The sequence below is a fragment of the Lepidochelys kempii genome, chromosome 18 (genome assembly GCF_965140265.1).
Source record: "Lepidochelys kempii isolate rLepKem1 chromosome 18, rLepKem1.hap2, whole genome shotgun sequence".
In the NCBI taxonomy this organism is placed as follows: domain Eukaryota; kingdom Metazoa; phylum Chordata; order Testudines; family Cheloniidae; genus Lepidochelys; species Lepidochelys kempii.
The window spans coordinates 23,651,297-23,668,229 of record NC_133273.1 but is presented as its reverse complement, the minus strand read 5'-3'; the positions used below and the strand labels follow the sequence as shown (position 1 = coordinate 23,668,229).

The following is a 16,933-nucleotide window of genomic DNA, read 5'->3' as shown; positions in this document are numbered from 1 at the left end:
TTTTGTTTTGCAAAAAGAAAAGGAGTACTTGTGGCACCTTAGAGACTAACCAATTTATTTGAGCATAAGCTTTCGTGAGCTACAGCTCACTTCATCGGCATCCGATGAAGTGAGCTGTAGCTCACGAAAGCTTATGCTCAAATAAATTGGTTAGTCTCTAAGGTGCCACAAGTACTCCTTTTCTTTTTGCGAATACAGACTAACACGGCTGTTACTCTGAAACCTGTTTTGTTTTGGTAACCTCACTGAGTTTCCTACTTGGGAGTTGGGAATACCAATCAGTGGACCATTTCGTTATTTCAGTCAGGCTTTTTAGTATCACAAATTTATAGTAACCAGTTGGAAATCTAAAAAGAGAGGTTTCAGAGTGGTAGTCATGTTAGGTTGTATCAGCAAAAACAATTAAGGTGCCACAAGGACCCCTCGTTGTTTCTACAAAGAAAGGATAGTTCTGTTATGTATTCCCCTCTCCCTTAGCTCTTGTTTAGCTGATGTGCAAGCAAGAACATGGGATAGCTTCTTATTTGAGGCTTACAGCTCTATAAACATGTTTTTGTTCCTGAAAATATATTTAATATGCTTTTAGCTCCTGTACTCAGTTCTCAAGCGAATGTTAAGCAAGATACAGGGCTCATTTTGGTGAAGCTTGCCTATTTCCTTGGAAGAATGCAGTGAATTGATGCAATTTCTTCACTTCTGGCTGTAGAATACTATGCCAGCAAGCAATTTGTGTCCCCACAAAAGTTAAACTGAAACTTCAAGTCAGTCTCTCTTCCACTGAGCTTGTGCAGTTATTGTAATGGGAGTCATACACACAACCATGTGGTGCTCAATAGGGTGCCAGTTATTTAAGACATGTATTCAAGTCCATCTTAAGATGTGGAGCACTGCTGCCTACATGTTGTAATTTAGTATAACTTAATTTGCATAGTAGAATGGTAAAGTATTTATGCTGAACTATTAAAGTATATTTATGTAGAACATTCTCCTACTGTCGTGCTCTCTGCTGGACCTGTGTCATCTTGAAGTTCCAAAACCAGCTGAATAATTAGGTTTGTGTTTAACTTTTTTGTAGACTTTCATTGTGTCCAAACCTTTAAATACTGTTTAAATACCATCCTTTGAAGCAAAGGCATTTTACATTTTTGACCGGTTTTGGATTTTTATTCTCATACTTTCGTTTTTAAACTTCTTTGAAATGATCAAGCTAAATAAAACATGTAAAATTGTAAAGGTTTTGTTCAGCTCTCAGTGACTGCAGAGAGGGTTCTAGATCTGATAGGGTTAATTTGCCTGTGGTGGCTCTCTATCTGATGCATGTTTATTAAACTAAATAGTCACTTTCCAAAGAGAAGACATTGAAGGGTAATTTTACTTCACCCACAGAGGAAGTATGATTTAAGAGTTCTCTTCCAAGCTGTTTGTTAGTCACTATTAAGTACACTTATAACACATCCCATTTTTGTTCCACTACCATTTTTAGAATGCTTCCTGCCTTCCTATCACAAATGAACTATTCTAAAATGTCTTTTGCATGGCTGTCACAGGCTGAGTACTGCTCATACTGCAGACACTTACATGGTCCCGCTGCCATATATGGTCCCACTTTATGTGACTTGAGTAATTTAGTATTCTAAGAGTAGCAGTTTACGATAACCAGAAACTCAGGCCGAGGGGTCAAGGTACTGTATAGTGTCAATTAAGAACGAACCCTGGAAGAGTTAGTTCTCTCATCTGTACTCCATTCTGGAATCCAATCAGCTGCTTGTGAAATACTCGAGCACAGATTGGTTGAATTCTGATTTGTGCACTGACCGACTTCTTAAACTACATCTACTTCAGAGCCAAAGCAACTTTCAGCCTTTATAAAAGCTTTTTATAAAGGAACCAAGGGCTTCAAGTAGTCCAGTTATTGAAATTCTCAGTTCCCTTAAATTGCCTCACAGCTGATGTACTAGGTATCTCTTACTGGAGAACTTGCATCTTAAATTTAGGTGCTTTGTCAACAGCTGTAGTTAATGGACAGAGATGGTCAGAGTCTGGTACCCTTAAGCACACACCATGACTTTTCACAAGCTGTGCAGACAGCCCTCAGTGTAAAAAGTTGACCCTGCCTATCTTAAGGATACAAGCCCTGTAGACAAAGTATGGCTAGATTGCAAAGTTGCTCATCGGCCTCCTACCATATTTGTTAAACAGCTGAGAACTTGTTTGGTTTTTTTGGTGGGTTTTTACTTTATGCATCCTTTTGCGGTTGGAATGAGTAACTCAGTATTGATAGAGGTGTGATAACTTAAATCATCTCAACTGTCTGTCCCTGATCAGTACACAGAGTGATTTTGAGTTTAAAAGCACCAGCACGTAAAAGCCACCTGTTTTAAAGAAATTGCTGATGATTTACAATGTCAAGCCTTCACTTAAGACATTTCGAACTGCCCTTACATGAAGCAATCAAACAGCTGTTGTGCCAAGTCTGTTCCAGGACTTTCTCAGAGTGATAGATGAGCTAAACCCTTACCTTGCATGTTGTCTATTGTGAGCCAGGCCCACTCTCCCTTCTAGCTCTGAAGTTGTGCTGGTTGCCAACACCCCAAAATGAGAGCAGCAGTGTAAAAAAGCCCCAGCTGTGTGCTTTGTCACCAGCAGGGTAGGGAGAGGGAGTAGCTCTGGCAGGAGGATGTGCCTTTCCTGGCCTGATTCTCCTCTGACCAAAATGACAGCTTGTAGCTATAGTACAGGCTCACGGACTATGCCTGCATATGGTTCCAAGCCAGATAAAAAGTTAATGGCCAAGGAGATAGTGGAATATAGGCGAGAGAGAGGGGGAGTGAGGTAATAAGAGCTCTGTATAAGCCAGTTTCTCTCACCAACAAGTTGATCTCTAACATCCTGGCACCAACACAGCTACAATATTGCATACATGGACTATACACAATCACACTTTTCCTCCGGCAATCTCATTCATAGCAGGTATTAGGCTCATCTCTCCATAGAGAGCTAACATTTTAGAGGGTCTTTCTGCATTACTGATCTAACAAGGCAGCGGTGGAGAAGTAAGTGCACTCTTGGAGAGACTGATTAGCTTTGAGTTTTCATGCATTTGCTGTTCCTTTATTAGTCATTAAACCTGTGATTTTTCAATGGAGCTTGATACCTAATTCCAATTAAAATTCAGTAGGATCAGGGTACTTAATTTGCTTAGGTGATTCTGATAAATGCAGCCTCAGTTAAACTATCCAAAGCTGGTGCTGGAGTCACCTTAGCAAAAATAGGATTACTAAACAACTTTACCTAGTTCTTACATGAAGGCTAAGTTTGGTATGCTGTTCATGGTATTGGGTTGTATAAAGCCACACTTCAACCCAGCTGCCTCAGGGAGATCAAGAGCCATGGACTTGTACGCAAGTGTGACCAATACATAGACACTAACATCAAGTATGGCAGTTGTAAGGAGTGAAGTTTCATTATATCTACTAATGCCTACCAGAAGGATGGTTTACAGGAGGCATTCTGCTTGTTACTGCCACAGTGCTGGAGTAATGGGGGGGCTGCATTTCCCCCCAAAGCAAACTACTTTTCTAAACAAGTCTGTAAAAGGCAACATCTTTCCAAAAGTCAGGTTCTTCTATTGAAAAGGTAGCTGACAGTAATAGGCACAAGGGAATACAAAATTATGTCAACCTGGGAAGATTTATTCTGCTCACTTACATTTGGTTCATTAACAGGTAAGCTGTCAAGTCCCTAGTTTGTGCCCCTCTGCCAGCTGAGCACTTAGCTAGACACTATTCCCCACCCCTTAAAGCTCAGTATAAGTATGATATTTTTAAAGCAAGAGGCATTTGAGAATGTAGGCTTTGAAACACAGACATCAAGCCCTTGTGAACAGTTAGTCCAACTTAACACTTCATTTTATTTATCTTTTGAGAGGGAAAGGTGTGTACAAGGACATAAGTGCTATGTTTCACAATCTTCAGGGATCGTTGTAGTAATGATAAGAGATTGTTCAATAACATCTGTCATAGAGAAGGTCTCATTTGAACATAGTCTCTGTACAGGGATCGCTTCCCCCAGGGAGCTGTGAGAGAGGGATTCCACAATGACTTCTGCAGGCCCCACCTCTAATTCATGGGGGGGCTGGAGGGCTACCACAACAGCTTTTTCATCCTCAATGATCAGGTTCCGCAGCTTTCTCTGCCGGGGGTTGTAGTTTTCAACCCTGTCATGAATCTCCATGTGGCGCCTCAAGTGGGCCTTTAAAAGAAGAGCAATCAAAGTCCATCATTACCCACCTAAAACATGCACAGCAGAGTCTCCTCTTGGTGAGGAATAAGGTCCAGGGTGCAGGAATGTTGGTGGCATAAGAAGTTGGGTCTAATTAGCACTAGGGGTGTAGAAAGCACGCAGGGAAATAAATGCACACAGTGAATTCACAACTATAGGAGAACAGACCCCCTCCTCCCAAAAGGCTGTAGGAAGGGGGGGGAAATGGCAACAGGTAAGAAGACAAGGCTGGAGTAGCTCTTCCATAGAAACTTCTGTTTCTAACACTTCCTCTATAAGAGAAAAGGTGGTAACTTAGTCTTTTCTCTTTAAGGCAGCAAAGCAGTGCCATGGAGCAGGATTCCAGCTGTGCGGAGGGAATGGCAGATAGAGCTAGGAGGAAAGAAAGTCCTATTTTTGAAGTCTTCCAGGCTGCTCTAGCAGGGACTCAATCCTCACTAGTTTATCATCCATCACAGCCACTACCCAGGCTGGGAGCAAAAAGCAGAGGCCCATATTTCACACTAGATTTAGGTTTAGTGACCTGCTTTCATAGTATGGTTGCCTCAAATATTTATTAAAGCATTTCATTCTTTTGGGGTTTTTAATCTGAGTGTGATGTCACCTGTCCATGGAAATCTCTTCCTTTGCTTCCTCTCTCCCTCCCCAAGGACTTTGGTTTTAGTAAATGAGATGAGATTTTTGGTGGGGTTACAGAGGGAAAACTTAGTCAAAGGAACAAGGGTACTAACTGGCACTGCCCTTTTCACCCCTGCCGGAGCAGTCGGCAGCTCAGACACTCCAAGTGCTGCTCTGCTTCATTCTTGTCTACAATAGACAGTGAACATGCTTCAGTTTAGGACCCGTGTTTTCCCTCCCGAAGAAATACACCACTTTATAAGACTAATTCTGTTCATCTCTTTGCAAATAGGAAGTTGGTGACTCAACCGAGCTTAGACTTGCTCATTGCAAGTGGAATTAGGAAAACCCCTTACTTGTCGGGTGAACTTGTAACCACATTCAGTGCATTCAAACTTCCTCACTCCTTTGTGTCTGCGAACATGGACACGCAACTGTTCAACAGCTGAGAAGGGAAAGTTAGAAACCATTTATTAGCCACTTGGCTGAACGTGGCAACAATGCATGGTCTGAACACTGCAACAAAGAGTTCTTGAGTTAAACCATCATAGGCCTGAGCTACATTGGAAATGTTACCCTGGCAAGGGACATGATGACAATCCTGCTATCTCAGGACATGGTGAAAGGGAGATTCCTTTTTGAAGAGTTGAAGCCTCAAACTTGGCCAGTTAAGTCACAGGAAAGCTTGAAGGAGAAGGGTTCTCTCCCCTTCCTGCCCATCCATTGCTCTGCTTTCACTAACACAGTTTTGCTGAATATTGCATCAGCAATGGACGTAAGAATCCCTGCAAGAGACTCGATGTTCGACAAAACACAGAAATACTGGATCCACTTCTGTTCTGCAATCAGTTTTAAGAGTCGGACATGTATTTGCCTCTGATTGCCACAGCAGGCAAACAGAATGTCCCAATTCCCTGACAAGCACTTGCATGGTCACTATGAATTAAGACAAAGAGGCTCAAGGCAAATTAGAGGCCTCATAACTCCTGTGCAGGAGGATGCAGCAGCATTGCTGTAATGGGCATTACCTTTGAATGTTTTCCCACAGATCTGGCAGAAATGTGGTCTTCCTTCCTGATGCCTGCTAGCAATGTGCCTCAGAAGGGGCCCTTTCTCCGTGAACCTCTGATCACAAAACTCACAGCTGAAGGGGCGTTCACCAGTGTGTGTGCGGTTGTGCTTATCCAGACTTGCTATACAGATGAAAGACAAGAAATTTATCCTTCGTGTACAGAAACTTTACCACAGAGTTCCTGCCATTTCTTATGCCCGCTACAGAGCCTGCATAGCCTTCAGACACTATTTTCTTAACGGTTTTAGAAAAGATGCAAATGGGAATTCACTGTTTTATGGTTCCCAATACCTTAACTGAAAGAGTGGTCAGTCTCTCTCCTCCACAGTGTCCAGGCATAAAAGAATAAGGGGATGCTCAATTAAATAAGTAAGTTAATTTGTTAGCTTCGTGCAGTAACTTATGGAACTCACTGCACGGGCAGACGGGAGGAGACAAATGTTGTATTTCAAAAAGGACAGAAATATGTAACATCTTAAAAAATCTGCACAAGTTATTTAAGCGCTAGGATAGACCTATAAAATCTACTTCAGCGCTGCCATGACATGCAGTGAACTTTGAGCAGAGGACACAGCTGATGTCTGGAAAACAGCTGAACATTTTACTTTTGATACGTTTAAAAAAAAAAAAAAGTCTTCAAATATACCAGGTTTCAGCTCTGAAAACACTGGGATACATTTTCCCTCCTAGAACTTCAACATCCAGAAAGGTGGGAGGGGGATTTCAACTCTTCCCTTAGCTGCTATTTCCCAGCATGCTTTTCTGGTAGCTGGCCTTAAGTCTGGGAAAAAAGCAGCTGCCATACTGTCTGGCTACCACAGGCCACTTCTCCCTCCCTCCCAGCTGGTAAGAGGTTTTAGCTTCTATTATGTTTTCCTTTTCTTATTCCTGAGGCAGTATCACACAGTATGAGCCCCAAGGGGGCAGGAAAGAATTGTACAGCGTCTCAAAAAGGCTTGCTTACTATGACCCTCCCCTGAAGCTATCAGGTACTGATGCTGCTAGAGGCAGAGTACCAGATGGACCTGTGGTCTGGCCCGTTAGAACACCCCCTGCTCAGGTAACACATTCAGTGCTTGGGCCCTGGCAGTGGAATAATGTGCACCAAGTGCTGCAGCTCTCCAAGGGCTGGAAGGAGGAGCTGTAACGACAGCCAGCTTGGCAAGCCAAGCAAAGGATCCTGTCTGTACCTTGTGTCCTGAAAGTCTTCCCACAGAGATGGCACTGGAAAGGCTTCTCGCCCGTGTGCGTGCGGAGGTGCATGTTGAGGTTGGCTTTCTGGGTGAAGGCGTGATGGCAGAACTCACACACATAGGGGCGCTCGTTTCTGGAAGGACAATGAGAACCGTGTTCAGTTTGTTCCCGTCCTGAAGAGTCTCTTTGGTTGGGGAAACAACCCCGACCCACAGCTCTCCATTAGAAGGGTTAGACCCCCTGGGAGTTAAGTCAGCTTTCACCGCTGTTCCAAAGTTCCTGAATTCAATCCTGTTTCAAACCTCCCTCAAAACAAGGACTTGAAGAGGTCCAAGAACTGTGATTAATATCCTAGACCAGTCTATAGGTACAAAGAGCAGAAGCCAGAGTCTCTTAGCCCTCAGATGTTACAGCAAGTTCTAGGGACCCATACTGACAGGGAGCATGAACAAAACAGTGCTGAAATGTGTCGGTGACCTAAAGAACAGGCAATTACTGTATCTGGCTTCATGATGATCAGCTTCCAAAGACAATGAACAGACTGAGCCAACGGAAGCCACACAAACTGCAAACAGCATATGGGTAAGCTACATCTCTGGGGGAAGAGGCAGTGCTGGCCAGTTCTTGCAGAACCAAGTGCTGGCCTTCCGTGGTACTATTTCTCAAGGGGCGTTTATAATTTGCCCTCCAGGGCCAAGACCACTCAACGGGGTGGTGCCTATCCCTGTCTCGCCTAGTCCATCTCCTGGCCTCTGCAGGACTGGTCCCTGCAATGTGTTCCAGAGATCAGCAGGTCAGCAAGGAAGACGGACAGTAGATGGGGCTGAAGGATATGCCTACGCTTGTGCCTTACCTGTGTTTAGCCTTGATGTGCATCTGTAAGCCATTGCGACTCGAAGCCCTGTGCCCACACTCCTCGCAGACAAAAAGTTTCTCTCCTCGGTGCTTGAATGCCTCATGAAGGCGCAACTCCGTTCGAGACAGGAAACATTTGGAGCAGGCAGAGCACTACAAGTCCACAGGGAGGGATTAAGATCAGAGGCCAACAGCAGGAGTTCTGTCACGCGCTCAGGGAACTGACTTCCCAGAGACTACAGCCAAGAGCAAAAGCGCAAGGCCCAGGCCAAGCCTCTGGTGGACACAGGTCTCCTCCAGATGAGGATTAGAGGCTGCCAGCTTCTAAATTACAGAGTCAACCCAGCTGATGTTCTTTGCCTGGCACGCCACCACACTAGGACCAGATGAAAGTTAGGATCCTTTGATTATCCATCACTGCCTCATGCCACTGCACTAGCATCCCTCCTCCCTCTGTAATAATTCAAGATTGCCATCGACCCATTCCATGTTTTACTCCCAAAATGTCAGCTCTGCCCACCCCACATTAGTCTTGCCCCTCCTTACCGCATGTGGTTTTGGAGCACCATGTAACTTTATCATATGGCTTTGAAGATCCTTCTTTTGCATGAACTGTTGTACACAGGAGGGACACTGAAATACATGAGACAAGAGTCAGCCTCTGGCCATTTCCAGATAACTTACCGTAACTGAGTTAGAAGAGCTTACGGTTTCACTAATGCAGAGAGGCCAAAGGAGCTTGGCCAAAGGGGCTTGGCCAAGGAGAAAGAAGAGAAAAGACATAAAATCCTTCCCCAGTGCCTTTCCACTTGCCTACAACATGTAACCACACGCAAGCCCCCAAAGCTCCAGGTGCATCCTTGGCACTCACACCCAGGCTATAATCCTTGGGCTCTGTGCTGCATTTTCCCCTCCAAGATACATGCCCTTTATCAAGGAGATGAGTGATACATGGAGCACATCTATGGTCTGGCGACAGGAAGAAGGGATCGGTGGGATCAGTACTTTAAGACACAGGATAAATGCAGCTGCCATAAAAGGAAGGGAATAAACCAAAACAATATTCTTAAGGTGTAGGCAGCAGCCCAGTGACCTATGCACGTCCACAGCACCAGCCCAAATTCCTTGAGTCACTGCCACAAGGTGGTGCATGCTCTCAGTGCAAGGCCTGGCTGGGTGCGGTCAGTCCTTCAACCCCAGAATAGAAAGGCATCTTTGCACACATGCCCCTCTTTCTTTTCATGACAGCATCTCTCAGTCATTTCCAGGAATGCTCAAGGGCCCACTGTGCTGACCTTATAAGGCATTTCCCCGGTGTGTGACACCATGTGCAGCCGTAATTCCATTCGCCTCTTAAATATCTCCTGGCAGACTGAACAGGTGAAAACCTGAAAGACAGGAGGAGAGGAGATAGTCAGCGAGACCCTTATGAAAAAGCAGCTCTGCTTATGGAGAGGCAAGAAAGGAAGGACACAGGCAAAGGGGACAGAAGATAAAGCAAAAACCTGGCATAGGAAACAGGGGCATATCAGAATGCAGACTCCTCACAGTTTGAGAGCTCGGTTAGGACACTGTTTGGCATGTGACCTGTAAACATTATGTCCTCTTTATAATACACAGTCAGAATATTCGGGTTATACCAAACTCCAATATTTGTCCCAAAAACCCAAACCAAAGCAAGTGGGGACTACACATGCTGCACCAACCCTCGCTTTCTTGCTGCAAGTCACTGTCCACGGCCCACACGAGACCGGTACACGCTTCCGCAGGAAGCTCAGCTGGCAGACAGCAGAGGACAGATGAAGTAGTTTCAATGTTATTCTGAATTTCAATGGCTGAGGTTGATCTTGGTTCTAGGACGCTGCAGTGGAGGCTCTAATTCTGCTCATGTTCCCAACTGCCCAGCAAAATGGACAAACTCACAGGATTTACTGCTATGCCTAGTGTTTATTTCCTGGTGAGATGGCCTTGGTTTGCCAGAGGGACACATCCTTCTCTAAACTAGCCAGCGTTTGTCTAACTTCCCATCAGCACAGAAAGGCAGTGGATGTAACAGACCCAGCACTGCACAGAGCATCAATGCACACAATGTCCCATTTTATAGAAACTCCTTAATCTAAACAGAAGTTATTTTATTCTAGCCTCCCAGTGTTGGACCCAAACTCTTACCACATGGCACCCCCAGAGAAGTCTTTCTCTGGATAGACAGCTCAGGTTACAGCTCTAGGCAAGAAGCAAACAAAGCAAGTGGCTGTAGACATGCTATGTTTGAGCTGCTGCTTTAACAATTTAACAGCTGCTGTCTCCTGCTCCTCCCTTGACAGTTCCCAGAAGTACCTGCTCCGAACGGTTCATACAGTTCCTAGCTTCATGCTCCAGCAGATTCTCCTTCCTAAAATAACATTTACCACATTTGGAACATTCAAATGGCTTTTCTCCAGTGTGTTTCCTAAAAGGAATACAAACAGAGTATCTGTAATTCTCAGTCTTTAACAGCAAAGACAAATATTTCCTTGGGACAGATTAGGGAGCCACTCACACAACAGGATCCCAAGTTACAGCCAGGATGCTAGTAGTCTGAACTGTTTTACGCTGGAGAAGCAGACTCACAGAGACAATGGGTTATTTTCACAATTAACCAAATCTGTCCTGTGGCTTGAGAGGCTTCATGAACAGTTACAGGACCTTCACTCGACTCAGTGTCATTTCTAGGTCCACACTCCCCATCATAGCCTAGTTTAAAAGAGGCTAGTGAAGCACTGCTCATTTTCAGCCAGCTATTTGGAGCCAGGGGACAATAAAAACTTTATAAACTCAGACATAGTTAAATGTTGTTCATACCAACACATTATCTGTGGTCAAAGTTGTTACAATACAGCTTAAAATCCTAAGAGACCCTTCTGAATGCTGTCCTTTAGGAAGCCGGTTTGCTGCTCCCATGGTATTTCAGAGCATCAGTTCACCAAGGCTCTCCTGCAGAATGCTCACCCTTGGCTTCTCCAGAAGACAGCCATCATCTCAGTCATGCTCTCTGTCCCCCACTAACATGCTGCAGTTTAAGGTAGGAAATGCTGACCTGTGAACCTAAGGTGACTGTCACAGACCTGTGTCTGCATTTTAAAGAAGGAACCTGGAGCTCCCTCCTCCTGCGGCTACTGTGGGCTAGCTCTCCCTTTAGGCATTAGTTACCACTCTGAAGTCCTACACCATATTTTTCCCTTGTTGCTATAGGGCTAAGAGCTCCATTCACCCTCCGGCTCTAGGATTGTTTTAAAGTTGTTTTTAACAACAAGCAAGTCTAGGCAGCTCCACGTACAGAGGCTGATCAAATTTTAACAGGTGGCAGTTCCTCTGCACTTGCGCTGAGATCTGCTCCCAGGTGCTGCATCTCCTGTAACAGCCCCTCGACACAGACAAGCTCTTATCTCCGTTCGAGCTATACTGATCTCCAGCCCAGACTTGAGAGAGTGGAAGAGGCTTGAGAGGAGTTATTTACTCAAACCTTCAGGTGAGCAAACTTTTTGGCCCGAGGGCCACATCTGGGTATGGAAATTGTATGGCGGGCCACGAATGCTCATGAAATTGGAGTTGGAGTGCAGGAAGGGGTGAGGGCTCTGGCCAGGGGTTAGGGCTCTAGGGTGGGACCAGAAATTAGGAGTTCAGGGTGCAGGAGGGGGCTCTGGGGAGTGCGAGGGGAGGGGATGAAGGCTCTGGCTGAGGGTGCAGGCGATGGGGATGAGGGGTTTGGAGTGCAGGAGGGTGCTCCAAGCTGGGACTGAGGGGTTTGGAGGATGGGACTTGGATAAGGGCTGGGGCAGGAGGTTGGGGCACAGGAGGGGGATCGGGGTGCAGGCTCCAGGCAGCGCTTACCTCAAGCAGCTCCCGGAAGCTGCGGCATGTCTCCCCTCTGGCTCCTATGCGGAGGTGCAGCCAGGCAGCTCTGCACGCTACCCCGTCCACAGGTGCCGCTCCACAGTTCCCAGCCAATGAGAGCTGCAGGGGAGGGGCTTGGGGCGGAGGCAGTGTGCGGAGCCCGCTGGCTTCCCCTACGCGTAGGAGCCGGAGAGGGGACATGCTGCTGCTTCCTGGAGTCGCAGCACGTGCGAACGGAGGGGCCCCCGACCCCACTGCCCAGCTGGAGCAGATCAAGCCCCAGACCTTGCTCCCCAGTGGGAGCTTGAGCGTCGGATTAAATCAGATGGCAGGCTGGATGTGCTTTAGAGACATTTCAGACACTCATAAATTCAGCACATTTCAAGAAGTTGTTTTTCTCACCCCCAACTGAAGCCCTAACAGCTAGCTGGGTTCAGTACCCCAGTTAGTGCTGAAAGGGTCACAATGCCAAAAAGTGACTCCAAGTGTCTATACGGAGGGTCTTACTGGTATCTGCCCCTGGCCAACTGCAAACAGGAAATGTGATCCAGCAAAACGTAAAAAGGCAGCTGGGAAATGCTAGGACTAGGTGCTTCCTCTAGCAAAGATCCTCAGTACCCCAGGAGGTTTTCCATCCTGGAACTGGAGCTTTCTCTGAACAAGTAAAAGACTCCTACAGGCAGAGACTATTCTCTCAGGTCTCGCCTGCCTCCCAGTACTATTATTTCATAGCCTAAACCCGTGTGTTTAAGTTCAGAAATGAGCTCAAGTTCAGCTACTCAGTACGACTGCTCTGTATAGCCCAGCCCTGCGGGAAGCCAGTCAGGGCACAGGTCCCTCTTACTGTGGGTAAGGTACAGGAATAAAAATCAGAAACGTTTACCTGTTGTGCACTTTTAGATAATATTTGCTGAGGAAGGTTTTATGACATGTGGGGCATTCAACCGGCACAGCTGTACCTTTTCTGTTCCCAGGAGTCCCAGCCTCTACCAGCCCAGCATTCCCTGCAGGCTCCGAACTGAGAGGCTTTTTTGCCAAATTTGATTTCTTTCTGGTCCTCAGGGTCTTTTTCTCAGGAATGTAATCTTCACCTGTTTCCTCATGAACTTCTCCATCATCTTCTGCTGCCACGTCATCAGAGACTTGAACAACCTGCATTTCCCACTGCGATGGAACAGGGAGCCATTACGTTAACTCAATGAGCACCTTAGACAGAACAAGAAATCGTATCTACAGCGGTACTGCAATATCTTAGAAGTCAGCTAAATTCTGGAGCTTGTGGACAGCACCATTGTCTGATGACAAGACGCTCTCAGGAAAATAAAACAAACTCAGTGGATTTGACTAAGAACATTTCCCAATAACTCCCACAGGGCAGAGTCTGACTCTTGTCTACTGTACATGTTTAGCTTGTTCTAGTGCTGTAAGAGGATAACTTTCCCACCCTGCAAACACTCACCCAGTCACACGCCTCCTGACAAGTATCTCTGCATCTTTTGCAGCAGCTGATGTAAACTGCTTCCTGGCTAGTCTGATTTTTTTTAAAACCTAACGAAACTAAACTCTGTTGCTGTACACAGGAATCAGTCCCTGTCTTTGCCAACAACACCCTGAACCCATTATCTTAGCTCGTATAGAAACAGTTATTAGCCATCGAAGAGTTACCCAGCCCTCTTCAAACTCCAGCCAGTGTGTCTCATTAGCCTCCTGAAATACTGACTCTCAAAGGGCCAATATACACTGCACAAGAAGGTATTTCTGTTCAGTGGTTCTGAAGTTCCTGACCTTAAAATAATTTCATAATGAAATTTTATCATGTCTTTGAGCCAAAGTACTTCTTTAAATTTAAGATGTCCAGTTTCTTCCTTTTTGAATACACAAACTCATTAAGAATTTCAGGTGTGTTGGCTTTGGTCTAGGAAAGTAATTAACCCAATTAATATGAAAAGTATCAAATACTTTGTACTCTGCAATAGCCTGCATTTGTGGAGCTCAAAGTAGTTACAAATAGTAGTCAATTAAGCCTCAGTCTCCCTGAGATATAGGTCAACCTTTTCCCTCTTTTACAAATGGGGGGACACTAAGGTCCACAGAGATTAAGTGACCTGTTCAAGGACACACAGCAATTCTGTGGCAGAGTCAGGAATAGAACCCACATCTCCTGAGTCCCACTCCTGTACTTAAACCACCATCCTTGCCCTCTTATCACACTGGCTCTGTTGAGATTAGCAGACATCCTATATGCTTGATGCTCAGTTTTCAGGAGCAAATCTCTCCCTGCTTAAGTTTTAAACCTTTAGTTCTAAGGAGAGTAGTTTCTTAGTTCATAAAAGAAACCCTGTTAGGACATGCTCCACGCACCACCTCATTGCTGATGCCTCTGTCTTCAGTGCCTCCTCTTTTAGGTGGCCTTTTTATTTCTTTACATTCCTGGGTGTTCTTTACTTCACCTGAATTGCTCAATGCATTTGTTTTAACAGCCCTTTTAAGCCTTTCCCTAAGAAGAGACGGGCTCCCACTTGGTCCCTGGGTTAGTTTGGCTCTCCTAGTGCAGCAGCTGGGGCTGGCTTCACTAGCAACATTAGCTTTAGACAAGGCTTTGATAGCTTCTTCTCCGTCCGAGTCTGTTGGCTGCTTTAAGTGACCATTAAGATCTTCCCTAGGACCTTTCTCGTGAAGGCACCGGTTGTTTAGATCACTGCCATCAAAGCATTTGGGCTTGAAGCTCTGACACAGCTCCACAGCTTCAGGGACACAAAGTTCCTTGGCAGCGACAAGCACCTTCTCCCGGTTCTCTGAGGTAAGTGCGAGGTGTCCAGTGTAGAAGAAGTCCAGCAGGAGCTCAAAGATCTCCGCAAAGCTCTCAGGGAGAATGATGCTGCTGGAGGCTCCATCTCCGTACAAACTCTGGAAGAAGCAGCTGCAGCAAGCCAGGACGCTCCAGTGGGCTTTGAACACCAGCCCGCCCACGTCCAGGGTAGCATCACAGTACTGGCCCTTCTCCCGCTGCTTGTTCAGCTCCTGCAGGACACGGACACTGTGCTGGACAAAGGAGCCATCCATGGTCTGCAGGGAGAGGAGGCGGGGGTGAGCCAGCGGCGCTTGGGCCAAGGGCTGCCAGGGGAGGCAGAAAAGAAAGCAGCTGGGGGGGGGGGAGGCTCCAGGTCACCCTCCCCAGGAGGCATCCCCTCCAGTCCACCCCGGGAGAGACATCGCCTCCCCCGCAATCCCTCCGGCCCACCCCTGCGGGGGGACGTCGCCTGCTCCCCCGCCAACCCGCCCCTGGGGGGGACGGGACGACATCGCCTCCCCCCTGCCAACCCCTCTGGTCCGCCCCTGGGGGGCGGGGGACATCACCTCCCCCCCAACCCCTCCGGTCCGGTCCGGTCCGCCCCGCCCCTGGTGGGGGGAAATCGCCTCCCCCCCCCGCCAACCCCTCTGGTCCGCCCCTGGGGGGCGGGGGACATCACCTCCCCCCCAACCCCTCCGGTCCGGTCCGGTCCGCCCCTGGTGGGGGGAAATCGCCTCCCCCCCCCGCCAACCCCTCCGGTCCGCCCCTGGGGGGGGGGGGGACATCACCTCCCCCCCAACCCCTCCGGTCCGGTCCGGTCCGGTCCGCCCCGCCCCTGGTGGGGGGAAATCGCCTCCCCCCCCCCGCCAACCCCTCCGGTCCGCCCCTGGGGGGGGGGGGACATCACCTCCCCCCCAACCCCTCCGGTCCGGTCCGGTCCGCCCCTGGGGGGGGGGGGGGAAATCGCCTCCCCCCCCCCGCCAACCCCTCCGGTCCGCCCCTGGGGGGGGGGGGGACATCACCTCCCCCCCCAACCCCACCACCCCGGCCCGCCCCTGGGGGGGGAAATCGCCTCCCCCCCAACCCCTCCGGCCCGCCCCTGGGGGGGACACCGCCCCGCGCCAAGGTCCCCCCACCTCCGCGGGCGGGCGGGCCCCGGCACGGGACAGGGGGCGCCCGAGGGCCCGACAGGGAACCGAGCGCGGCTACTGCGGGAGCCGGGCCGCCGCCATCTTGGGGAAGCGCCGGACGTGACGGGACGTGACGGGGCGGGGCGGGGCGGGGCGGGGCCTCTGAGTCCCGACGGGGGATGGGGGGACTGAGGATGGGGGTCCCGGGGGGGACTGAAGGGGGGAGCGAGGATGGGGGTCCCGGGGGGGTCTGGGGGGACTGAAGGGGGGAGCGAGGATGGGGGTCCCGGGGGGGTCTGGGGGGACTGAAGGGGGGAGCGAGGATGGGGGTCCCGGGGGGGTCTGGGGGGACTGAAGGGGGGAGCGAGGATGGGGGTCCCGGGGGGGTCTGGGGGGACTGAAGGGGGGAGCGAGGATGGGGGTCCCGGGGGGGTCTGGGGGGACTGAAGGGGGGAGCGAGGATGGGGGTCCCGGGGGGGTCTGGGGGGACTGAAGGGGGGAGCGAGGATGGGGGTCCCGGGGGGGTCTGGGGGGACTGAAGGGGGGAGCGAGGATGGGGATCACGGGGGGGTCTGGGGGGACTGAAGGGGGGAGCGAGGATGGGGGTCCCGGGGGGGTCTGGGGGGACTGAAGGGGGAGCGAGAATGGGGGTCCCGGGGGGGTCTGGGGGGACTGAAGGGGGGAGCGAGGATGGGGATCACGGGGGGGTCTGGGGGGACTGAAGGGGGAGCGAGGATGGGGATCACGGGGGGGTCTGGGGGGACTGAAGGGGGGAGCGAGGATGGGGGTCACTGGGGGGTCTGGGGGGACTGAAGGGGGGAGCGAGGATGGGGGTCACTGGGGGGTCTGGGGGGACTGAAGGGGGGAGCGAGGATGGGGGTCACGGGGGGTCTGGGGGGACTGAAGGGGGGAGCGAGGATGGGGGTCACGGGGGGGTCTGGGGGGACTGAAGGGGGAGCGAGGATGGGGGTCACGGGGGGGTCTGGGGGGACTGAAGGGGGAGCGAGGATAGGGGTCATGGGGGGTGGGTTGTGGGGCTAGGGGCAGCGCGGGGCCTGGGAGGCTCATGGGGGTTGCCTGGGTTGTGAGCCGGGGGGCACAGCTGAGCCCTGTCCCCAA

At 49.3% G+C, this 16,933-nt stretch overlaps 1 protein-coding gene across 3 annotated transcripts; it reads right to left on the bottom strand.

Annotated features, from left to right (window-relative positions):
* Positions 1-3,890: 3,890 nt before the first annotated feature.
* Positions 3,891-15,936, bottom strand: ZBTB48 (zinc finger and BTB domain containing 48). Of its 3 annotated transcripts, none has more exons than XM_073317209.1 (11): positions 15,821-15,936; positions 14,255-15,007; positions 12,777-13,057; positions 10,358-10,469; positions 9,316-9,408; positions 8,567-8,653; positions 8,019-8,173; positions 7,162-7,298; positions 5,928-6,092; positions 5,256-5,344; positions 3,891-4,251 (listed from the first exon to the last, which is right to left on the bottom strand). In XM_073317209.1, exons 2-11 carry the CDS (start codon positions 14,954-14,956, stop codon positions 3,955-3,957), a joined length of 2,118 nt encoding a protein of 705 aa, XP_073173310.1. In that variant the 5' UTR covers positions 14,957-15,007; positions 15,821-15,936; the 3' UTR covers positions 3,891-3,954. The 3 variants fall into 3 exon arrangements, with proteins under 3 accessions (XP_073173310.1, XP_073173309.1, XP_073173311.1); XM_073317208.1 differs by having other exon boundaries at positions 14,255-14,959; XM_073317210.1 differs by having other exon boundaries at positions 14,675-14,959.
* Positions 15,937-16,933: the final 997 nt, after the last annotated feature.

Excerpts from the sequence above, each read along its gene's own strand:
- ZBTB48 (XM_073317209.1), bottom strand. The coding sequence starts at position 14,956 with ATGGATGGCTCCTTTGTCCAGCACAGTGTCCGTGTCCTGCAGGAGCTG. Across the intron at positions 9,409-10,357 it reads GTATGAACCGTTCGGAGCAG|GTTTTCACCTGTTCAGTCTG; the intron begins GTACTTCTGGGA and ends CCTGTCTTTCAG. Across the intron at positions 8,654-9,315 it reads CCGGGGAAATGCCTTATAAG|TGTCCCTCCTGTGTACAACA; the intron begins GTCAGCACAGTG and ends CATGTATTTCAG.